The sequence below is a fragment of the Apteryx mantelli genome, chromosome Z (assembly GCF_036417845.1).
Source record: "Apteryx mantelli isolate bAptMan1 chromosome Z, bAptMan1.hap1, whole genome shotgun sequence".
Classification (NCBI taxonomy): Eukaryota; Metazoa; Chordata; class Aves; order Apterygiformes; family Apterygidae; genus Apteryx; species Apteryx mantelli.
The window spans coordinates 84,483,721-84,507,311 of NC_090020.1; the positions used below are offsets into that span (position 1 = coordinate 84,483,721).

The 23,591-nt window shown below is 39.6% G+C and overlaps 1 protein-coding gene across 3 annotated transcripts in view; it reads right to left on the minus strand.

Moving 5' to 3' along the window:
• DYM (dymeclin) overlaps window positions 1–23,591 on the minus strand; it is a 221,406-nt gene that overhangs the window by 138,153 nt on the left and 59,662 nt on the right. For all 3 annotated transcript variants that reach the window (XM_067315529.1, XM_067315530.1, XM_067315531.1), the window contains one exon: window positions 175–357. In XM_067315529.1, coding sequence (XP_067171630.1) covers window positions 175–357 — 183 coding nt within the window. The remainder of the gene's footprint in view (window positions 1–174; window positions 358–23,591) is intronic.

Genomic DNA, 23,591 nt, shown 5'->3' on the forward strand with positions numbered 1-23,591 from the left:
TTGTCAGTTAGTTGGCTAAAAAAACTGTATCGAGAAAAAAAAAAAAACAACTGTACTCCTCCATGGGCTTACTGGAGAGAGAACAAGTTTTGGAAAGAGAATATCTAAACAGTCACAACAATACACTGCCTCATTTTCAGCAGTTCATGCTTAAAAGCAAGAACAGATACAAACCTTGTGTGTTCTTGAAGGACATAATAGCTTGTCTGTAGGGGTTCGGTGTATCTGGAGCGTCAGTCAGGTTGGCCAAGATGAGCAGAAGCAGTAGACTCTGATTAGCTAGCGGGGAGCACTGTTCCAGCTGCGGTGTTGCTTTGCTCCCCACTCCCCCTAATGTGAAGACTGTCCACAGGCCAGCTACAGAGAAGAAGGCAAAAAAGAATAATTCTCTTAGAAAATATTATGCATGTTCACATTTTAATGAACAAAGCTCCATCAGAGATAAAGATGCCGTCTGACACACAAGTACGTAGGAGAGAGAAACACAGCTCAACCCTGTCCAACGAGATGACAAGCCTGACTACTTGATTTCACAAAATGGAAATTTCAGGAGTAACACAGTAGTGAGCACAGACAGACGGCAATTGAGAGATTATTGAAAATTCAAGAAAATTAATAAGAAGATAGGAAAAGGAAATAAGAAGAGAGGTGAAACAAAGCACATATTTGAAGGGGAGAAGCTTAAACCCAACAAAACAGATGACAAACTGGTCAAAGGATTCATGAAGGGACCCTGGTAATGCTAATACACTAAGACAGGAAAAGGAGCTTGCACATTGCCTTTTTAATAAAACAAACTTGGTCCATCTTCCACCATTTTTATTATGCATTCTAAGTTTAATAACCTCATTATATTTTAGGCAGAGCACAGTACCAAATACTAATACTGCTTAAACTTGAACATCCAGATTTAGAGTCCTGTAGAGAACATCATTGCCCATTATTGTGGGTAGACAGCATAATACCAAATAAACTTCTTGGGGGGGGAAAAAAGAAAAAAAAAACAGGATTAACAGCAATTTAAATTCAAGCTTTATGCTATTATTCAGGCCGGCCTTTTGTTTTTACATTCATACAGAAGATGAAGTAACTTGAAGAAGCATAATACTTCAGTTGGGAGTACTTACACTGCTCTGAAACTCCGTGGAAATAGATTGCACATAGGATATAAAGGTATGGAAGTACAAACTGTTTACAATAACTTGAAGTTAAAAATCTAATAAAAAATAAATAAAAGCTTGAGTACACAAATCACTAGTGATACTGCCAGAAGCCAGTCAGCCTGATTGATTCCTCTTGGAAAAGCGACAGTTTTTGTTTTCTCACAACTGCCTCTAAAATACTCATATAACAAAACACAAAAACGACATTCATTTTACATCCACAAAAATTTAAGTAGAAAAATGTAAAACGTCACAAAGAGCTAATTACTCCACACCAACTCTTAGTTATTTGCTAACTACATTAAGATTGCATGCTCGAATATATCTACCCCCTTTACCTAGGTGCCTATATATGATGTATATACAACTCCCGAAGACTGTTCACTAAAACTGTAATTATCATCCTATTTAAACCGTGGTGTTTGGGTCCAAAACGCAAGCTGAGTAATTTTCAAATTTAATACCTGCAGTATTAAAAAAAGGAACTCCAATACTATAATATCGCATTTGAAATTCCTGCTTCTAATTACAGCCCTGTTGGTGAAGCAAGCTGACTGGCTACGTGCCCTGTTACAGGGTAGCAGGGGAACGGGACGGGGAGGAGGCAGCAGTGGAGGACACGAAGGCTCCTCTTGGTCCTCTCCAGCAGACCCCTAAATCCGCCTTTCCTTGCCACCGCTCACGATGCTGTATTACGCTGGGGAAAAAGATGAAGAGAAGCACCAGAACTGAAGCAGACTGAACATTACTGGGGAGAAAGCGTGGAGGGGGGGAAGACTAAAACTTACCCCCATGGCTGTGGTGGGACACGACAAGTTCAGTGTCACTGGGGCTCTGCCCTTACCCTGGCTCCTGCTGTGTGCCCAGGTTTGAGGCAGCCCTTCCCAGTCTCCCTGGGCTATATTCACCCTCAAAGGCCTCGTACCTAATACTTTTCTGAGTAAATCCTGGAATTTGATGGGGGAGATTGACTATTTCATCAAGCGAACAGAGCTTTAATAGATCAGCAAGGTTTTAAGCTGTACGGAGTAAAGATGAGAAAATCTCAACATTAAAAAGCCCCTAAAATTCTCGTACTCTCGGCCCTACCAAGCTTCAAACCAGCCAAATGGTATTTTCTTTCCGACATAATTATATAGACAGATTTTGTAACAAACTAACAGTTCCCCCATCAACACAGCAGCAAGGCAATTATTGGAATGTCAAAGGCAAGGGAAACTTTGCCCTTCAGGGTTAAGTGGCTTGCGGGAGTTTTCGTAATAAGAGCACTGTAATTCACTTCCTAGCAAAAATTTCCTTTTACATTAACAATCCTTGCTGACCATGGTTTTGATCCGTTGTCCACATATATTTTTAATTTTCCACCATCCCATCTGGCTGGGGTTGGCATCTGCCACCTTTCCTCAAATACTCAGGAAAAGATGGATATAGCCAAAGTCCTGGCTAGTAAGTTGAATCTTCCACCAGGGAAAGTGAGGTAATTATGTCCAAGAGGAACCCAGACATTGATACATGACCCACGTAACCTCTCAAAGCTCTGTCTCTGCCGGCAAGCTTGTTTCTCCAGAAAAGCAACCCCATGCTAACGGGTTCACAACACTCATTCCATTTCCAAAATGCAATTTCAAAAATTAGCTGCAAAATATCGGTTGGTTCTCCCAGCTTTCTCAAGTTAAGAGACATTTCTAAGGAAAATATTGCTGCTGGTCATTAACGACGGACCGAAGCAGCAAACAGGCGAGCAGCTTGGGAGGACAGGGACGTCGACAGGCAAGGTTTGTAGCTCTTTCCTGCGTTCACAATATTTGAGGTATCACGTGGTTGCGCTGTCTTTGGTTTACATTTCTGTAAATTTCAGAGTTATTAAAAAGGGAATTTGAAATTAAACTATTAAGTTTATTAGCAAATGAAATGTAAAAATAAAGCTATGCTGCAATTTGCCCTTAGGAAGTCTCCTCACCATATTCTTTTCAAACAAAGTTACATTTAACAGAAAACATATTAAGAACACAGACAGAGATACAAAAAGTGCTCCAAATCGCTCTTCCAATTCGGCTTCACTACAACGTTATAAACAAAAAGAATAAAAGGAAGAAACCACCTTTTTTAATACTTGTTTAAGTCGATACATGGCCACAAATAGCCATAATTGTACTGGTATTGTGTGGCATCATTGAAAGCATGGAATAAAATTATTTTGGATACTTTTACATACTTACACACACACACATATATATATTTATATATATATAATACACACACACATATAGTGCTCAGATTTCTCTCATCTTTAAATTTCACTCTAAAGTTGCATTTACTCTTCTTCTCTTGTCATTTTAGTGACCATCCCAAGGGAAATACAAACTGCAAAAGTTTTCTTAAAAGCCTTCTGTATCCCTGGGAAGTGGTAAGGATGAGCTACAATTCCCAAGCAGCAGTGGCTCCCTCCATCCCTGTGTTTCAGACGCTATGAAGGTTTCTGCTGAAGCGCTCGCTACAGCCTCAACGGTCCAACAAGATCAGCCCTTTGGGGGCTTTTTTACAGCTCCTGAAACCCCAGTGTTACTGTTTCGATTCCTGCCTTTACAGATCACGGGTAAGTGCAACCACACAAACTGAAGCAACATTTCCACGTGGTTCCCACTGTAATAAATGGAAAGCTCATTTTAAAAGCAAGGTACCTTTGCTGCAGTGCAGATTTGGAGGTCTTTTATAAGATGGCTGGAAATAGTGTTTGTAGGCATGAAAACAAACAGAATTTTAATCTAGTCTGACAGCCTGTGGAACAACACTTAATGAGTGAAATGAAAATTATGACAATCACCAAAAAAGGCCTTTCTTTCACTAGCCTGTTATTTAATATAAACAGATTGCTACAGAAATCTCAAACTCATCATCTGATCTCCGTTATGCACTAACGAGAAGATATGGAGGAGGTTCATGCTTGTGCCTGTCTAGGGAACAGTTCAAATATACTTATTTATACTTTGTGATTAAACCATTTTAACAGCTTCATTTCAAAGAAGTTTAAAACTGAAAGACAGATAGAAGGAGAACAGAGGCTGCTATAAAAACATACTCAGTATAAAGCATTTCTGTTTACAGTCAGTCTACCATCTAGCACTGCAGACCCCGGAATTTTAAAAGTTAGTGTATCAGTGAACTCCCAGTGCTTGAATTTGTGTGATATTTATTAAACTAGTTGTAATTCTTTCACAAGATGCATCTCACTCGTTTTCCAACCTTTAGTGGACATGCCTGTAAGACAAGCCCTCTGAGCCCTCTTCCTGGAAGAGCCATCAATTATCACCAGTTTCCTCTGTGTTACTTATTTCAAGGTATCTTGCAGGGAAAAGGGTTTGTTTTTTTTTTCCTACAGCTGTTGCGAAAATGCAGTCATATTTCAACATCTACCATGACGGTTCAGATTCATAAATGAATTTCACAAAGTCTTGCCTTCAACTATCGATCCTTCATTAAGCTTTAGCACAAGCATTATACTGGAATTAATGCTGGCACAACCTTTTTGTGGGTGCTCATTTCTCTAATCGCTGGAGCCTGATAATACAGCAGATCCATTTCTCATTTGCCTACACACACACACAACCCAAATCCTATCATATATCATTATCATCCTGGCACTGGATTTATTGCTTTGGAAATTATTTTGCTCAGTGCCAACTTCGAGCCACAAAGATTTCTCTAGAGAGACCCCAGGAGTAGCCTTGCGTGCTCCAGACTAACGTGGCAGCCCCAGGCTACTTTTGAGATTGAAAAGAAAGAGAGAAGAGTTTTGGTAGAGGTGAAGCTTCAGAAAAAAAATCTTGTTGATCTCTTACTGTCATTCTACCATTTCGAAATAGCAATCCTCCTCCCTGGCTGCAAAATAGAAAGAACAAAAAAATGTAAGTAGACAAGTCTTGAGCTTGAGCAGTAGGTTAAAAAAATATTAGAAAATAAATTAGTCAGACAAAAACCCAACAAAACCGGCAAACAAACAGAACTAGCCTACATTTCAGCCTGTATTTCTACTCAAATCAAGTTCTAGCTCCATACCTTGTCTTCCCAATTTATGAAGCTTTGAGCATACCGAAGATTGTTTAATGTCCTAAGCACATTTAAGATAGCAGTAAATATAGCTTAGGAGGAACTAAAGCAAAAGTGATTCATCACAGCATGTAGCTGATATTATCATGGTGTTCTTCCACCAAAACCAGCAAATAACATATTATTCAAAAACATTACAATTAGTATTTTATTTTTATTATGCCCAAGCAGCACCTCTGGGAACTTGAGGTTTGGGTTTTTTTTTAATTTAATGCTTATTGTATGTGTCACATTTCTTAAGTCAGTTCAATGGTTCTCACATTGTGGTCTGATGAACACTTTCTGGTGGCCCATGGAGAGCTGGCAGATCCTGTTGTGCTGGCTCTTGGCCTTGTTTCCAGCTTCTACATTGTGTTAGAAGAAAGCTAAAAATACATAAATACTCTCCTACTATCACTTTTCCGTGTAAGCAACTTCTCGAGCTGCCACAGGGATGTTACGTGATAATGAATGGGCGAGGAAAGAGTGGTCCATGGAATCATAAATGAAACGGGAGAGGCAGGATCAGTGAGGCAACTCCTGAATGAAGATGTTGCTCACAACTTTTCAAGTCAAAGTCATTTTGTACTTTATAAGCACTTTATTAAGCTTCTTGGGTCTTTATTTAAGCAACTTAAAACTGCTACTCGTGAGGAGCACCAGGTATATTTGCTTAAATGACTACAAGAACAGCAACTACATTACATTTGGAAAAGACCCATTGCAAGTTTTTGAAAGCTTCAGAAACCAGCAAAGCTGAAATATCGGAAACATGGAATAATTTTTTTTACGCTTAATGAACTTGTACGTTAAGTATTCCAGCCTCCCGCTATTTCAAACTCACAGGGGGCATTAGCACTTTGACATATACACAAACTACAGCGCTGAATTCCACCACTGAAATATGGAAACTAATGGCAACACAATAAGAGTTCAGACTGAAAAGAGGTATCTATTTGCATGTTAGATTTTTAGGTAGAGAAGTTAGAGCATAAACGGCTTAAAGCCATTATTTACTTAAGAGTAAAAATGGCTGTCCTAAACATTGCAATATAACTTTTTTCTGACACCAGCTGACGCAAGTTTTTGTAAATAATGGATTTTTGAAACCTAACATGATATCTGACACAGCAATACAAATGGCAGTAGCAGAAGTTTTGTGTTTTCAGCAGTATTTTTCATGCTCTCCGCTGTCTGGCATTAGACTAACAGAATTAACCAAAGCGAGCCTGCAACATAGAAGGAAACATTTTAAAACTAACTACGAATGAATAGTTTCTAGGCGACACACAGTCTGGCAAAATCAATTCACATTTCAAATGCTGGTAGACTAGCTTCTCTTAAGCCACCAGCAGAATACAACAAGAATTCACATACAGGAGCTACTTAATTTTAAAAAAGCGCATGCAGTGCTGCAAGCCCGTTGAGACAACAGCCATGCTGCGGGCCATCTTTACTCCATTTGGGAGTAAAAAAAATAAAATAAAATAAATAATAATAATAAATAAATAAATAACAGAGTATCCCACTCTGTCTGGGACAGAGGAACTGCGGAAGCGTGCAGGCCACAGTAAATGCACGCTCAGTCAAAATAGCACTATCTAGGCTACAATCCCGTCAAGCTACCACTTGGTCCTAGGTCCAAAGCACGTGTGCAAGGCCAAAGTCACATACCTCTCCACTTTTTAAACAGGAAAATTCCCGTGGTTTTTATTGCAGGTGGCATGAAATTCCTAAACACTAACAAAAAGTGCCTCTATTGCTAGGAAAAGATTAAAAAGACACTGCATTTTTAAAAGATACATTCTAGAAGGCGTGCTTATTAAAAACAAGTTATTTCCTTCTCATGAAATCAGTGCAACAGAACCACTAAGACTGGCTCATTCAAACACGTAACTAAAGACAGAGCTTGAGGGTTATCTGTTAGAGGTTTTTCCGCACCTAATAGCGCAATTCGGAAGGAGACGAGTACTTGCTCCTACTTGCCGAGGAAAGCAGAAGGTCCCAACGCCTGTTAAGCCAAGCTCGGAAAAGCCCGGCTTTTGCGTGCACAAGCGCGCGTGGACTGGAAGGCTCCCTCTCTCCATCAGTCACTGAAGCCAGCAAATTTAACCTGACCATACAGACAACCTGCCAGAGAATCCTGCCTAACTGCCTTTTGCGATCTCCAAATAAACTCTATTGAAAGCGGCATTACCAAGAAATACAAACCCAGGCCGTGATGTCATTAACACATTCTGGAAGCAGCTTTTCAGGAAATGAATCATGGAAGCAAGTGAAATGCAAAGACACATTAGGTAACTGGGCTCGTCCCCTACCCAGGCAGAAGTGTTCCTTCCAGGACATTTTGTTATTCTATCCAGCCTAATTTTAAGAGACTAGTAATGGAGCTTGGATTGCATCCTTTGGGAAAAGTGTTCCATAACCTAATAAACCTCAACGTTAAGATTTTTTTCCTAATATTCAGCCTAAATTTTTACTTTGTTCAATCGCATCCATTTATTCCTATAAGTGGTTCTCTCCATGTAATACCATAAAACATTTCTTCCCAGTTCGGTGTTTACACCCTTTAAATAAAAGGTGCAGTCATCGGTCTCCTTTGTTGCCTAGCCAAATTATACATACAGATTTTTCTCTCATTTCTTTGAGAGTCTTTTCCACTTTGCTTCCTGCAATTAATCCCAATGCTTTGAGTGACCTCTCAAACATCATTGCAGTGGAAAAAAAAAAAAGTTACAGATACTAAACCGTGCAGATAAAATAAACAAGCATCTTTCCCCATTTACCCCAAAACAGCATTTACTTCATTTCGCCTATTTATCCTCTTTTTTGTCACCAAATCTCAGGAGATCCATTATTGTGACGTCTAAAACAAGACCGACTTTGTGATGACATAAACTATCTCTGCCATTAGATTACCAACCTCCTTTTTGGAGTTGAGCTGCAAGCTAAAGAGAAGGCCACCTTCTCCCAGGGATTTGAAGCTCTGTTAAAGAGGTGCATTCCCATCAAAGCTTTTGACACTATGGGTATATCAGGCCTTAAAATGCTGATTTCATCTCAGAAACTCTAAGGAAACATTTATAAACTAAGTCAACACCTTTAAATTGTCCCAGCAAAGTTGTGTATGTAACATTAATGTTTTCAGATGTGCTCTTCTTATCGGCACCCTGAAGCATGAGATAGCTTTGTTAGCTGGAAACACTTGGATACGCTTTTGATACCTGGTTCATGACTCCAAGTAGTGGACATACCTGGGGATGGACACACAGAAGAATTAAGTTAAGAAAATTACACACCAAATTCCTGAAAAAGCTACAAAGTTGCCCAATAAAGCTGAAAATAATGCTAATAAACCATTAATTCCCTTCAACCAATATATCCAAAAGAACTCTAGAAGGAGAACGACTTGAATGAGATCGGAAATCTTCACATATTTTTGTTAGCTCCACTGAACTAGGAGCTTAATTTCTTTTGAGTCCAATTTGCTTTTCAGCTGTGACAGCACGAAGCGCCCAGGGCAGAGAGCTGGGACGTTACAGCCGCTGCTTACAGCACTGTCCACTCGCTCGGCCCCTTGGCTGGAATCACCTATTTCAACCCCTCTGGACACAAGCTGTGATTTCTGGGATGGAACAATATTTCTGCTATGCATCTGAAGACCATCTAGTGTAGAAAAAGCCATAAATGTGACCACAATACAAAAAAAAAAAGTTTTACAGGATTATACAAGAACACCATACCACAGCACTACGACTATTTGAAACCTGGGAAGTTAAATGCAAGTTGGAAAAGGAGAGGAAGAGCAAAGAGAGGCAAAGGTATGAGAAACGTGGGAAACTGCAACCTACTCAGCGTTGGATTCAATTTTACAACAACTGTCTGACTCAATCAGCTATCAGCCATGGAACAGCAAACCTCAAGCCAATGAGAAAGCCACATTGTGAGAAATTAAAAAGTTTTTTTCTTTTTTTAAATGGAAACTCCTCTGGCTTTTGCCCAGTGTACTGTCCTGGTACTGTGTTGTTGCAGTGGTTTGGACAGGGGGGAAGGAGCACTGTGAAAGTAAGTAATTGCACTGACAAATCGGTAATATTTTTTTGTCAACATAATTGGACAAAATTGGGCACAGAAACTAACAGAGAAACATGCTCAAAAGTTATCCTGGCAAAACGAGAGCAACATTTATTCGCAGCATTGGTTTTGACAACAAAATGATCGTGCTAGTCCACTGAAGAATAGTGCCAGGACCAAACCTGTGCCTCAGAGGAACCAGACTAAGAGGGTGGAAAAGACAGAAGTTTTAGAAATTTAGTAGAAAGGAAAATCTCACAGGATGAGTCAGGCTGGAAGGGAGCTCAGGAGGTCCCCAGCCCACCCACCTGCTCCAAGCAGGGGCAGCTGTGGGGTTGCACCAGGCTGCTCAGGGCTTCTGCCAGTTGGGTCTTGGAAACCTCCAAGGATGGAGGTGGCACAACCTCCCCGGGCAACTGCTCCACTGCCAGACTGTCCTCATGGTCCCTACACATCAATATATAATTAGGTAGGATATTTCCATAAGATTCTAGAATTTCTTTTCAAACAGATTATGCATTTATAAAATGGTAAAAATTTCCCTCTTCCAATGTGTGTTTAGAAAGGAATTAAATTTTCGGAAAGAAAAATTGGACATAGTGACACATGATTATTATACTATTTAATAGTTAAGATTGATTAATGATGAACTTACAGCATAATCAATCAAGGTGAATTTATGATACTAGCACAGCTAAAAGCAGCTTGAATATTTTGACAAAGATGGTAGTCAAATTAAAGTGTGATTTTTCTTGGGAAAATCCACAATGATCACACTTACACTACCCTATGCAATAACACCTATACAGCCATGTCAAAAGTAGACAGAAAAGCAGTGTATTAAAAGTAGTCAATATTGTACATTTGGAAATGACATAGCGTTAAGGCAATACTTTGAATTTAACAGAAGTCCAGAAAATGAAAGCAAGAAGTCTTTCAAGGGTCTGGTGCCCAAAAGTGCTCCATACACCAGATGTGGCTATTTTCAGGAGAGACTCTCCCATTTATGCCCTACAGGAGAGGTAGGAGATTTTCAAGTAGGGAGCTGGACAGAACATAGGGCACGCACCATAAGAACAACTGGAGCCGCTGACTGCCAGACATTTCTGGAAGTCTGGCTGCTATTTATTGGAGAGTTGCAGCCAAAAGTATTAAAATAGCTCCTAGCATATTGCAGAATAGGCTGGATTTATCCTGATAACCTTGTCCTCAAATTATTTTTGTTATAGTGTGCACTCACAGAATTGCAAGTATTTGATAGCACACGTTTACACACACCTTGATTAACCCCCCTTGCAGAGGCAGAAGGGACACCTTTTAAAGGTCACTTAAGAGAGGTTTGTTTGATTCTAGGACAGGCCTGCCAGCATGAATCCACATGCTCCATACCAAAAAGGCCAAATACTGTACTACATTTAGGTTTTAAGTTTTGTGTTTTCTTATATATATAATGTATATATACATGTATGTAAAATATTCATATATTTATGTTAAATAGATGTTTTTACATATGTAAAAAAGCAGAATTATGAAGTATTTCTATTTATAAATACACATTTGTAATATATGCATAAGTGCAATTTTTTTAAAGGATGCATTTTGGAGAAGTATGTCTAAGAACAGAAGCTACCGTAACGGAACTTACTTCTACTCACTGATAATTCAGGATTTCTGAAAAATGGAAGAGGCAGAAGCTGCCACTGAATCCAGTGAGTGCAAAGTATTGTGTGTTATCCATTAGCCCTAAGAAATGTTACTGAGATGAGCAGTAAGGACAGCACGTAACACTTCCCATTCTGCTCCTACTGCAGTGCTCACCTGTTCCTACCATGAACCAAAAGATACAGAAGAGCAGCTCCTACGGGAAGCAACACAAACATTCACAATTTTAGGAAACTTCAAAAGTTAAGGCTACCCATGATGTACTTTAGTTCCACTCTCTTGTTTAGGCATATGATAGAAATACTTAATCGCAGGCATTCTTGTTTTTTATGCCCTAGACTATCCTATCATGCGTGAAAGCATTCAAATTTTCCTTTTTACTGTCAATCTTAGTCACACATGCCTTATTTCCTGGATACCAGTATTATTTATAAAAATAGTGCTAATCATAGTATCAGATGCTAATTATTGCTTTTGAAGCAATACCTTCAGAAGAACTTCATCCCTACGTACAGGGGAAAGGGGGGAGGCGAAATTCAGACTGCCATTGACAAAGTGACCTGCAGTTTTGCTAGACAGATTAAGGCACCTAACAACTGATTTTTCTAGAGAACTTAGGGTTTTATATCTCTTTGCAAGGTCAGCGCACTGCTCCTATTGACTTGCTATAATTGCGAGCTCACATTCAAAACAGACTGCAGCTTCCTAAGTGAGTCACTAGGAAACGAGGAACACACAGCGAGTGGCTCCTGAGCAGGTTTCCCTTTAAACCGACTTGCCCAGCATCCTAAAAAACGCATAGGAGAGACAAGGGAGAACGTGGTTCTGCAAGACTCGCGTGCCTAAACCCGAGTACCTGCTGCACCGAGGAGGAGAGTCTCTCCCTAGGGTTAATTCTGCTGCTTCAACCTGGCATCAGCCAGCAACTGGCTGAAGCAAGGGCAGGGCAACGCATGTCATGAAAACTCAATGTGCAGACGAGCTCGCTGCCAGTTTTTCTGCTTAACCTATGCAAACGGCAAATTGCAGACCCTTGCAACATAGTCAAATTTAGTAAACTTTAATGGGGATTGCGAATGGCACATCCTCGTCCACAGTTTCCCTCCCCTGGCCTCCCTCCGTCAAATCTCGAGAGCTTGTTCCAAGGCATGAAGGCTCTAAAACTCCTCAATAAAACAGATGTAAGAATTCAGCTTTGGTAAAAGAACATTTTTCCCTAACCTCGTTCTCAGAAACAGAAGAACTGTTTTTAATTAAAGGAGTTCAAAAAAAAAAAAAAAAAAAAAAAAAGAGGAAGATACTCAGCATGGAAAGTTTCATCACAACACAACCGAAGTTCGAAAAAAAATTATGAGCAACTGAAAATTGGATTTCACTGCAGAAAGTGCTACGTAGCCTTATCTACATGCATCGATACCAGCCCAACCATACAAAAACCTTATTAAAAAAGAGTATTTTTAATGAGAAACCTTCTCTTGAGAAGAACGGCAGCTTTGGAGACTGAAGTCCCAGCCCTGGGACAAGTGTACCAGAGACAAACCATGGCGATATTTCTCACGATCTTGACCAGCAGAGAATGCCCCTTAAACCGAAAGAATTTGCTCTCCCTGCTCCCTCTGAAAAGCTGCACATAAATTACTGACAACGGTGATGAGCTGTTTTATGTTAGCACCTGCCCTTTGGCTTGCTTCTCCGAACTGAAATCAACTCCAGAGGCATCGACTAGTAACAAGGTTTTTGTCACCAGACACCGTGGCAGGATTCAAACCAGCAAAATGGAGCTGCGGCACACACTATCCTATTTCAAACCCTCCGGCGCATCTAATGCCTGTGACGTTGCTTGTCTTTTGGGTAGATAGACGGCTGGTGGTGAGGGAATGGCGTTGGGAAAGGTTTGGATGTATCAAGTTTGCCGACTCCAAAAATATGACACTACAGGGGGAAGAAGAAGGCTGACTTTAAGCATTACTAACTCTGCACATATACATACTTTTTTTTTTAAATAAAGAGTTCTTTTCCAACAAAAATTAATGTTTAACATTAAACTTATACAGAAACATGTGCCAGCATTCATCAACCTTAGTAATAAAGTCTAAAAGCAGATAAAATATATTATGAAAAATTTGTTTCTGAACAGTGATTTGCCAGCTGTTAATAACTTATTCTATGGCATTAATTACATAAAGATTTGCATTTGCCCCAATACAAGAAACTACATTTCAAGGTATTTTATTTTGTTTTTAGTACTCATGTTTTGTTCCAAAATGTTTCATCTTCCCCTCGATATCCCAAAATTGTGACCACAGGGTAAGGGATTCCTTTAGGTTTTTCCTGTTCATAAAGCCCGCACTTTGAGAAACGGAGGCTGTTAGCTTACCACAACTGTCATTCTGCATGTGACTACGCAGGCTTTAAAAATACCGATTGGAGCAGCATTACTGTCTTTGCAGGTGACACACTACACACGGGCTCCAGAGCTACCGCACTCACTTTTCAAAAGTTAAGGGCTTCAGATTTTCACCTAGTTCTCTCTTCTGCCAGAGCCATTCGGCAAGCCTGCATAATCAAGCCAACTTCTTCATTACGTACTAGCTCTGTAGGCCTTCAATACCTGCAGCTGTCACTTTTGCAGAGCGTTCCTTTTTAAGGCTACCCACTTCCGATAATTCATTTGGAAAATTTTAGTAGTTTTTGCGAAAATGTTTCCGCTGTCCCCAACACTCACTCAATATTTGCACAACTATTTAAATTAAATTTATGCAAAATAACAAGCTAGTACTGTCACTGAGCTGTTTGGTACACCCCTTCTTGAGTGGCTGATATCCCAGAGGGCTGTGCTGCCACTCAGAGGGACCTGGACAGGCTGGAGAGGTGGGCGGAGAGGAACCTCCTGAAGTTCAGCAAAGGCAAGTGCAGAGTCCTGCACCTAGGGAGGAACAACCCCATGCACCAGTACAGGTTGGGGGTTGACCTGCTGGAAAGCAGCTCTGCAGAGAAGGACCTGGGAGTGCTGGTGGACACCAAGTTAAGCATGAGGCAGCAATGTGCCCTTGTGGCCAAGAAGGCCAATGGTATCCTGGGCTGCATCAGGAAGAGTGCTGCCAGCAGGTCGAGGGAGGTGATCCTCCCCCTCTACTCAGCCCTGGGGAGGCCACATCTGGAGTAGTGTGTCCAGTTCTGGGCTCCCCAGTACAAGAGAGACATGGCACTACTGGAGAGAGTCCAGCAGAGGACTACTAAGATGTTGAAGGGACTAGAGCATCTCTCTTATGAGGAAAGACTGAGAGAGCTGGGCCTGTTCAGCCCGGAGAAGAGAAGACTGAGGGGGGATCTCATCAATGTGTATATGTATCTGAAGGGAGGGTGTCAAGAGGATGGGGCTAGACTCTTTTCAGTGGTGCCCAGAGATAGGGTGAGAGGCAACGGGTGCAAACACACACAGGAAGATCTGCCTGAACATGAGGAAAAACTTCTTTCCTGTGAGGGTGACAGAGCACTGGAGCAGGTTGCCCAGAGAGGTTGTGGAGTCTCCTTCTCTGGAGATATTCAAAAGCCGTCTGGACAGGGTCCTGTGCAATTTGCTCTAGGTGACCCTGCTTGACGAGGGAGGTTGGACTAGATGACCTCCAGAGGTCCCTTCCAACCTCAACTATTCTGTGACTCTGATTCTCTGTCTCACAAGCTATATCCAGCTCCAGCGCAGAGAACTGACAGGGTGAGTTAAGACAGCAAGATCTTGTGACCAACCCCTGTATATCACTGGCACCAGGGAGACTAGACCAAGGCTCCAGGCACTGAGCCTTGCCTGGACACCCATCCAAAACCTTCAAGTTCTCCTTTCATCCGCTCTCCTGCCTGGCTGGGCCCTTACCTCCTATAATCACAGTTATTGAGGTTGGTTGATTATACAGTCTCTTAACACACAGTTGCAGGCTCCATGAACTTAAATACCCATCTACTGAAATATTCAATGGTATTTGTATCTATCAAAATTATAGCTGATCTGATTGCATTTTACCTTAATTACCTTATTACAAGGGTTCTTCAAGACTACTGACAATACACTCCCTTGGAAGGGAAAAATTGATATTGATTGCATATGTCTGAAACTCCACTTAACAAAATAAAAGATTACTATTAGCAAGATTAGACAGAGAGACATGCATATATTATAAATACATCTTACAAAATCATGTGAAACTGTTAGTTAAGCAGGACTCTGACACAAGTTATCACATGCAAAGAGCAGTATATTTTATTAACCTTGAAGCAAGGCCTAGAAATTTAATCATGAGGATAGAGATCAGGAGAGTGAAATTTTATTCCTTGTTCTAATCTCAATTCATTGTATAATTTTAGACAAGCAGCAAGCATTTTATTTCTTTTATTTCCTCATCTGTAAAAATGAGAAATTTTGACTTAATAAGAGTGTTTACTTATATATGTCCTTGGACTGAATGTGCTCTGTTTGGTCTTGTTAAATCACTGGACAATACCTATTAATCATCATCTCTGAGAACCCAACTTAGCAAGGTACTTGAGCACAAGAACAATTTCACTGGATTTACCAGAACAACTCTCATTAATTAAAGTTTCTCACTGAAGCAAGGAGTGAAATAATATTTCCAGAAACAATCCTTAGGTGTATAGAGTAATTCCTGAATTCAGACCAAAGAAAAATATCAGCAAGTAGTCAGCTACCCAGCTTCCTGATTACTTCAGAAAATAAAAACAGAATGTCAGACTAGTAGAAATCAGGTATGAGACTGACTGTGCTACAGCTACAGCGAGAGGTTCAGTGTCAAGATAACAACTAAGAAATCTCCGACTCACTAATGAGTCAGAATAGCTTATTCAGGGATGAAATCTTTCTATGATAGGATTTTGAGACAACTCCTAGGAAAACAGAACAAAAAAATAAGGAAAGAGATCACACATTGACAGACAGTCTGAGAACCCCAACTGCAGAGAGAAGCAGTTCCATGAATTTAAAATATTAAGGTTCAATTCAGAAGTCAATGAATTACGTGAACAACCCTGAAGCCAAGATTGGAATTATGCAAGTAATTTTTCCAGCAACATTAAAATTTTTATGTTTGTATTATATACATTTTACATTTTTGTATATTTATGTATATTTTATATTAAATTTATATATAAATTGTGTAAATTACTTATATTTGTGTGTATATATATTCAGTAAGTATTAGACACAGTAGTATGAAACAACCGTCAACTGCTGTGATGCCTAGAAACATCTCCCAACCTTAACAGAATTATTTTGACCTAGATCTTCCTTCCAGCCAAGAGCGAACTCCACTAAAAGCTCCCATAATTCTGCTTTTCTTTCTCTTTCAGACAAGGAAAACCTTCGCTCAAGGTCGTGTTTTAATTTTCTTCCTAACAAACAAGAACTCCACCAGCTTCCCACGTACACACCTGTTTACACAAGTATTCCTAAAGTCAATTAACTATAAAATGTGGAGAGGATTATTCCAGTTCTGAAGTATCTCATCAAAATTGATTTTTTTTTTATACTTCGCAAGTTCATCATTGACATTGTGCATACCAAAAAGATTAAGAAATATGTACGAAAATAGTCTGAGTTTATGAATTGCACGTAGATGGCAGTAAGACAATTTAAAGTCGCTGTATTAAGGACTCAAAGCAGATGTATACCAGCAATTAGAGGTCTCTAAAAGAACAAAGAAGTATCATCATTCAACTGCAGAAGAAAGAGACTATTAAAAAGATGTTTAAGTCTTTTCCAAATCAGGAAAGAAAAAGGTATATAAACTTTGGCAAGTTAAATGCTACACCATAACAAGGCAGGCCAAAAAATAACTTAGCAACAGCTTGCTAGAGATATAAAAATTAACAGTAGAAGTTTTTTTTGAACAACCTTAAATAGACAGCTCCTCAGAGAGGCCAAAAGATGACTGAGGTGTTAATGCAGCACTCAGAAAAGATCAGGCTAGAGCAGAAGAGCTACATGAAGTATTTCCATCATTAGCAAGAAGCTTCAGGCACTTTTCACACAGCAGGCTGAGGGGCAGTTCCATGTCACCACTAATGACTGGCTGTTAGGTTCATTTTCCAACACACTGTGGCTACGTGATCACCAGATCTGATGCAGGAGAAGCGGAAGGAGCAGTTGGTATGGTGTCCCTGCTCAGGCTTCTTGCGGTGACAGTCCACCTTCAATTAGTAAGGCTCAGTCCTCAAATGACATTTTAGTAGAAAATTTAGGAAAAAATGCAGAATAGCCACAAGTCATCAAGACCAGAGTGCTCACCTGGTAGCACTAAAGTAAACACTATGAAATCTCCAACCGAATTAGTCTGTTACTACAGAATTATAAGCTGGTAACTGCAATATCAGTTTGTAAAGGGCTTCTTTGGATGCAGGATGCTACATTTCTGTACCTTCACTGTAGGCAATGCATAAGTACAGCTGCACTCCTGTTTATATAGTCCCGCATGCTGCTGGCCTTCTTGGCTGTCAGGGCACATGGCTGGCTCCTGCTCAGCTTGCCATCTACTGAGATCCCCAGGGACGTTTCAGCCTAGCAGCCTTCAGCCAGGCAGTCTCACCTCTACCATTACAAGAAGCGTTTCCAGACCAGGGGCAGCACTTGGCATTTGTCCCTGTTGACCCTCACCAGCTTCCTGTCGGCCCTGTCCAAGGTCCTTCTGAACAACGGCCCTGGCCTCCAGCATTATCACCTGCTCCCCCAGAGTTTGCAGTCACCCACAAACACAGCGAAGGTGCACTCTGTCTCCTTCTCCAGGTCACCCATAAAGATATTGAACAGGACAGCTTCCAGTACAGATCCCTGAGGAGCTCCACTTGTAAGCAGCATCCAGGTGGAATATGAACCATTAACCACCACTCTTGGAACCTGATGATCCAGACAGTTTTTCACCCATCTAGACCATAACATCCCATTCAAAGATGCTGAGGGAGACTGTTGTCAAAAGTCTTACTACAGCCAAGGTAGACAACTTCCACCACTCTTCCCTTCTCCACAGACCTTGTCATTTGACCACTGCAAAGGTAATCAGGTTGGTCAAGCAGAGTTTACTTTTGATCCAGCTGTTAGACTGCTTTAACTAAACCAGCACCATTTATACAGCTAGCCAGCACTGCTGCAATAGCATGCCAGACAAAGATTCGTAACTACATAACTTGGTTGTCGAGACATATGGCATCTTTAAGATTGCCCCACCAGACTCAATAGCAACATTAAGTTCTGATTCTAAGCATTTGTGTGTACAAGAACTGCAGAGTTTCAACTGTGTAACTAAAGCACTGCCCATTGTTATTTTTTATTGTTCATATTTCAGGCCTAGGAATCCCCACCATCCATGTAATTATAGCTATACAGCCATGCTTCTCTCGGCCGAGTTTCTGCATTTATGAAAAGCATAAGCAGTTACAGAAGGCACGTGCCTCCACAGTATGGAATGCCCAAAGTAGCTATTGCACTAGCAAGCCTTAGTCCTAATGGAAATACCTAAAATCAAGACAAAGTTGTCTAAACATGCCTTACGTACTCAAGCAGCCTATGGATCTCATCAACTATTTTTTAATCACCATTAGGTACAAGACCAGAAGGAAAAAAATCACCACACTGTAGTGTTTAATTAATGTTCTTTAACCAAACACAGCATTCCTGTCTTAAAGGAAGATGTAAATTAAAGAACTCTAAAATACATTGAGAACAAATTTTAAAAAGACATGTACACTATATCAACTATTATCTCCCAAGCTTTTATTACCTCCCACACTTCTCACACAGACATAAGAGTTTAATGATAAGACACCCACATGCATGCATGATTATAAGATTTATGGATAGTGGACCGCATTCAATTCTAGTTGAAAGCATTTGGCTTTCTAACAGATAAGATCCCTTCCTACGCCTGAGAAAGGATACAATGACAATTTCCATAACGGACACCACACTTCATAAGGAATTATGTCTAGCATGACACCCACACTACCAGAGAGAACTAAAAATTTTAATTCATACAGTCATTATTTCTTTTCAAAGTCTGCCTCCTAAGGAGGATAAAGTGACAGCAAAAATGTCAGTTCTGCACAACAAAGGAATTAATTTGTACATAAGGTGTAATAATTACAAGTATTTCAGGTTTCCATCTTTAGTAGTTGCCTTGTGCTTGTTTAAAGTATGTGCCAAGCCGCAGAGAAAATTTAATCTAAAATTAATTAACTGTAGGGTTCTAAATATATGCCGAAGCACACTATTACACAGTTCACATGCTCTATGAATTGAGTACTGCAATTTACAAATATGCCAGTTCTTGACATATTGATAAGATGCTGAAAGCGACTTAAAATATCAGAGGAAGACATGAGTTTAAGAGACTGATGGTGTAAAAAGAGAAGGGGGGGAGGGGAGAGGGTACAGGAATACAGAGGAAAAAAAGATGCTATTAAAAAGACGGAAAGAGAAAGGCTGTAACAGTGACTGAGAACAAATTATTTTGTACTACACTAACGGCAAAACGCGCACAAGATTTTTTTCTCTTCTTCCAGTGAAAATACTATGAAGCCAAATGATAAATATTTTCAATTTGGCAAGAACAAAAATTCCTGAAGTAGCTACAAAATATGTGACAATAGATTAACCTGACTAGGCTTGCTACATTAGACCATGTTTAAAGCAGATTTTTTATGTGACTGATCTAGAAATTACTGATTAGATTTTATTCTCTATATATTGTTCAAAATAAATTTACTTAAATTGTCATTTTTAAAAGACTTTTACAAGTAGACAGTGCAGCAAGATAACAGAAAAACGTGGAGAAGATGACAAGAGGCTTACAGTCTGCTACTTTTTTTTTTTTGGTTCATATCACTTGATGTACTTTTTTAGTAAACTTGCACAGTCCCAAGAGAGCCCCTATTAAACATATTTTCAATTAACGAAATAGCATTAGCATAAATGACAAATGCACTCAGACTAGCCATACAATGGTTTTCCCTGCATTTGTTCATTTTAATGCTGCAAATTAAATCACGCAGTTGCACCAACTGCTGTCACCAGGACTTTCTTTTCTGACTGCTACAGAAGCTAAAAATGTTTGTTCGCAAAACAGAACAACTTTTGCAAAGCTTCAGAGTGGTTTAGGACGCCGGGTAGGGAGAGTAAATAGATCTCAAAAAGGGAAAAACATGCATGTCTTCACTAATAAGTAATTGTAACCAATAGGGCTATTGTAACAGAAGAACATTGTAGTGACAGAAGGCATTGCAATTTCAAGTTTACAGAAAAAATACGAAAACTGTTGGACGAGAATAGGCACAAAGCTAATGAGCACATTTTCCATCTATGCTAAGACCGCTTCAGGACAACTTTCTTAATTGCAAGAACGTTAAATGGTGCACTTTCAGTTGCATAAAGCCCATTCACAATGAGCAGTTGCGTAACCTAGATTACACTTAATTCCTGTCCAAGAATCACTGTTACAAATTCAAAGGCCCTTTATTTTCTGTTTTATCTCCCAGATTGCTCTGAACTAGAAGCAATAAACAAGACAGTGAGTGAAGACTCTATTGTACAGCAAATGTACGATTTAACCTTTAAGAGAAATGACAGCACCAACAATGTTCAGCCTGAAGACCAGAAGGGAGGAAGTCATGGAGGAAGAAATGCTTCCAACTAGCTGGTTGTCTTCACCTCACATTATTAGGGATTTTTTTAGATTGCAGGTGACAGCATTGCAAGCAGCAGTTTCACTTAAGTCTGTTCAGCTGTTTGAAACATGTGTTTGGGAACAACTCCTCCTGCTGTAATCTTGTATTTGTTTCCACACTGGAACATACAGCTTCCTAGCAAATCCTCTGGATAAAAAGAATAAGTGTGTTTTTAGCAGCGTGCTTTAGATTTACAATAACTACCTTTTCTCCAAGGAGACACTTTCCAACCTAAAGGAATCTTTATTATCTAGTACAGGTGTTATTTTCAGTTAGACACATGCAGTTGGGCAAATCACTTTTTGGAATTTGTACCCAGCAGCCTCCAGGCTCAGACACGCGATGCCAAACTGCACTGAACAGAGCTGTCTGACATATTCTAGTTGCTGGCCTGATTATCACCCTCCACAAGATAAATAAGCAGTTTACTAATATATCCTACCAAGTATCCTTTAAGAAAAAAATTCTAAAAGAATAGTTTCTTGTACAGGTAACTTGTTATACATGTCACCATATTATGCTTAATCTTGCACTACAGAAACCCAACAGAGTTCCAAAAGTTTTAGTTCAAGAATAGGATAATTATGTCCTCTGTTTAGTAAAACTGTTTTCTTTAGACATATTTTGTTACATTTTCCATATTTCTCTATATGAAACAGCAATTAACATGAAAGAACCAAGTTTTCACCATTGACTCCAGAGGCACAAGTTCTTCGCAGTGTTATTTAATTATCTAGATAGCAAGCGGTTCAAAATATCACAGCTTAATATGAAACACATATATTGAGGTTGAGACAAATGTTTATAATGGATGTCGAGGAGGATCAGGAGAGGAAGCAAAGTTTCGGAGAAACACATCTGGGAGAAAAATACTTCCATCCCAGCCATTTGGATCAAGCGAGAAAACAAGTGTTTCTCAAACATTATATCAAAATCCTCCACAAATAGAAGAACTGCAACTCTGGATAGAAACGTTCACATTTAATCATACAGTAACTAAAGACAGTCATCTATCACATGTAAAAAAGAAAAAATCAGTTACGTTTTACTTAGTTAGAAATTCTACTGCTGCGTGGCAGAGCGATGGCTTCTAGGTACAGAACTACACTGAATCTGTTGATCCACTATAGTTGCAATTGCGCAGCATTTCTGCTTCTAAGAGAGGCTCAACTAGGGTTGAATCTACTTCCAGAAGCTGCATCAATTTGGCTTTGTTTCTCATTTGCAAGGAAGTCAACCCAGTTATGTTTGAAGGAATAAGTTAAAGATATAAGATGCTACTTGGTCTTTCTGTATGTTTTCTTCTGTAAAAGAATTTTGAAGGCTCCTAATAAATATCTTAAGCATCAGAGGGTAGAAATTTTAAGTTAATACTTTATACCAACACTGCCTGCGCTATCATGTGGTTGGTTTTTGAAATACTTTTTGAAACACAGCTTGACACAATTTATTGGCTTAATGTTACTCATTCTAAAAACCTTCAGACCTCCCGCCTGAAACAAGTAAAGTATCATTCAGAAAATAAGCGTGTACAGTGAAACCAGCACTCAGGCCTGGGTACCTAAACTCTAATTATCTAGAAAGACAATGAAGCAGTAATCTAAAAAGGCTTAAGGAATATATTTTAAAAAGCTGTATTTTTAAATGATGTCTTAAACTCCTTCACCTGAAATGTCATGCACAGGCTGAGGACTGAAAGTGGCTGGAGACATTTTATCCCAACATTTCTACCTGACATCTAGGTGCTCTGTGTATGTCGTACCCCATGACAAACCTGGTCTACAGCTGGAAGGCCACATCATCTTCCCTCTTCAAATGCTTAAATATTGTGACTTTAAAGATCTTCTAATTGCTTTTGACGTAATTAATGTTAAAAAAAAAAACAAAAAAAACACTTCATCTGCTATACTAGGAAAAACAAAGTGCACCTGTGTTTCCTCCATCACTACAAGCTACAGAGCATGATCAAGAAGTGTCTCTTTTGTGCTCAACTTTTTTCTTACAAGCACTTAGTACCTTTACCAAAGTCCAAAAAAAAAGTTCCCACTGAAATTAATGGGACACTGCAAGAGCACACAGTCTCTCCATGCACAACCACACCCCAGCATCAGGGCCCTACTCTGTTTTAAAGCCATAAATATATACCCTGTGCCCCATGGAGCACATGGAAGGGAGGTATCCCATATCCTAGAATTTGCCATTGTCATGTATGATTAATGACAATTTTGGGGGTCTGTTCTCTTTAGAGTAAGAACTGTATAGCTTCTGATATGCTTACACAAAAACTTCAAAAGCAACGTATTTAGAGAGTAATGTAAGACCAGCTTATACAGCTGGAAAAGAGACAAGCCTTCAGGCATACAGTCCCTAGTTAAAATCCTGTTTAAAGAAATGACATGTTCTTTTGCCAGTCCAAAATAAAAGTCTGTAAGCTTGATAACTGTAATACAAGATTTTCCTTGAGAAAACAGAGGAAAATATAACTAAGATGGCTCTCAGCAAATGATTCACTTCTCAGATATTCTATTGGCTAATCCTTCTCTCCCTTTTTTTCAAATTCCCTTCACAAAGCAGTGTATTTGGGGAGATAGCACATGACTGGTAAAGTAAGAACCAGTTGTGAGCGCACCATTTCTTGTCTGCGTAGTCCTGGTTGATTTAAGCCCTAACTCAGATCTGCTGAACAGTTTGTTCTAAATGGTTAAAGGAATTTATAAGCCATCCCCTTCCCAAGTGTTCAAACCTGGCGTGCAACAGCCGTCACCAGGTTTCTAATATTCAAATTTCTCTACTGTAAAACTAGGCTTTGCATACTGGTAGCACACTCTAGAATGGCAAAGACTAAAGCAAATTCGGTTTCCCACTCCTTAATTCTTTAAAAGG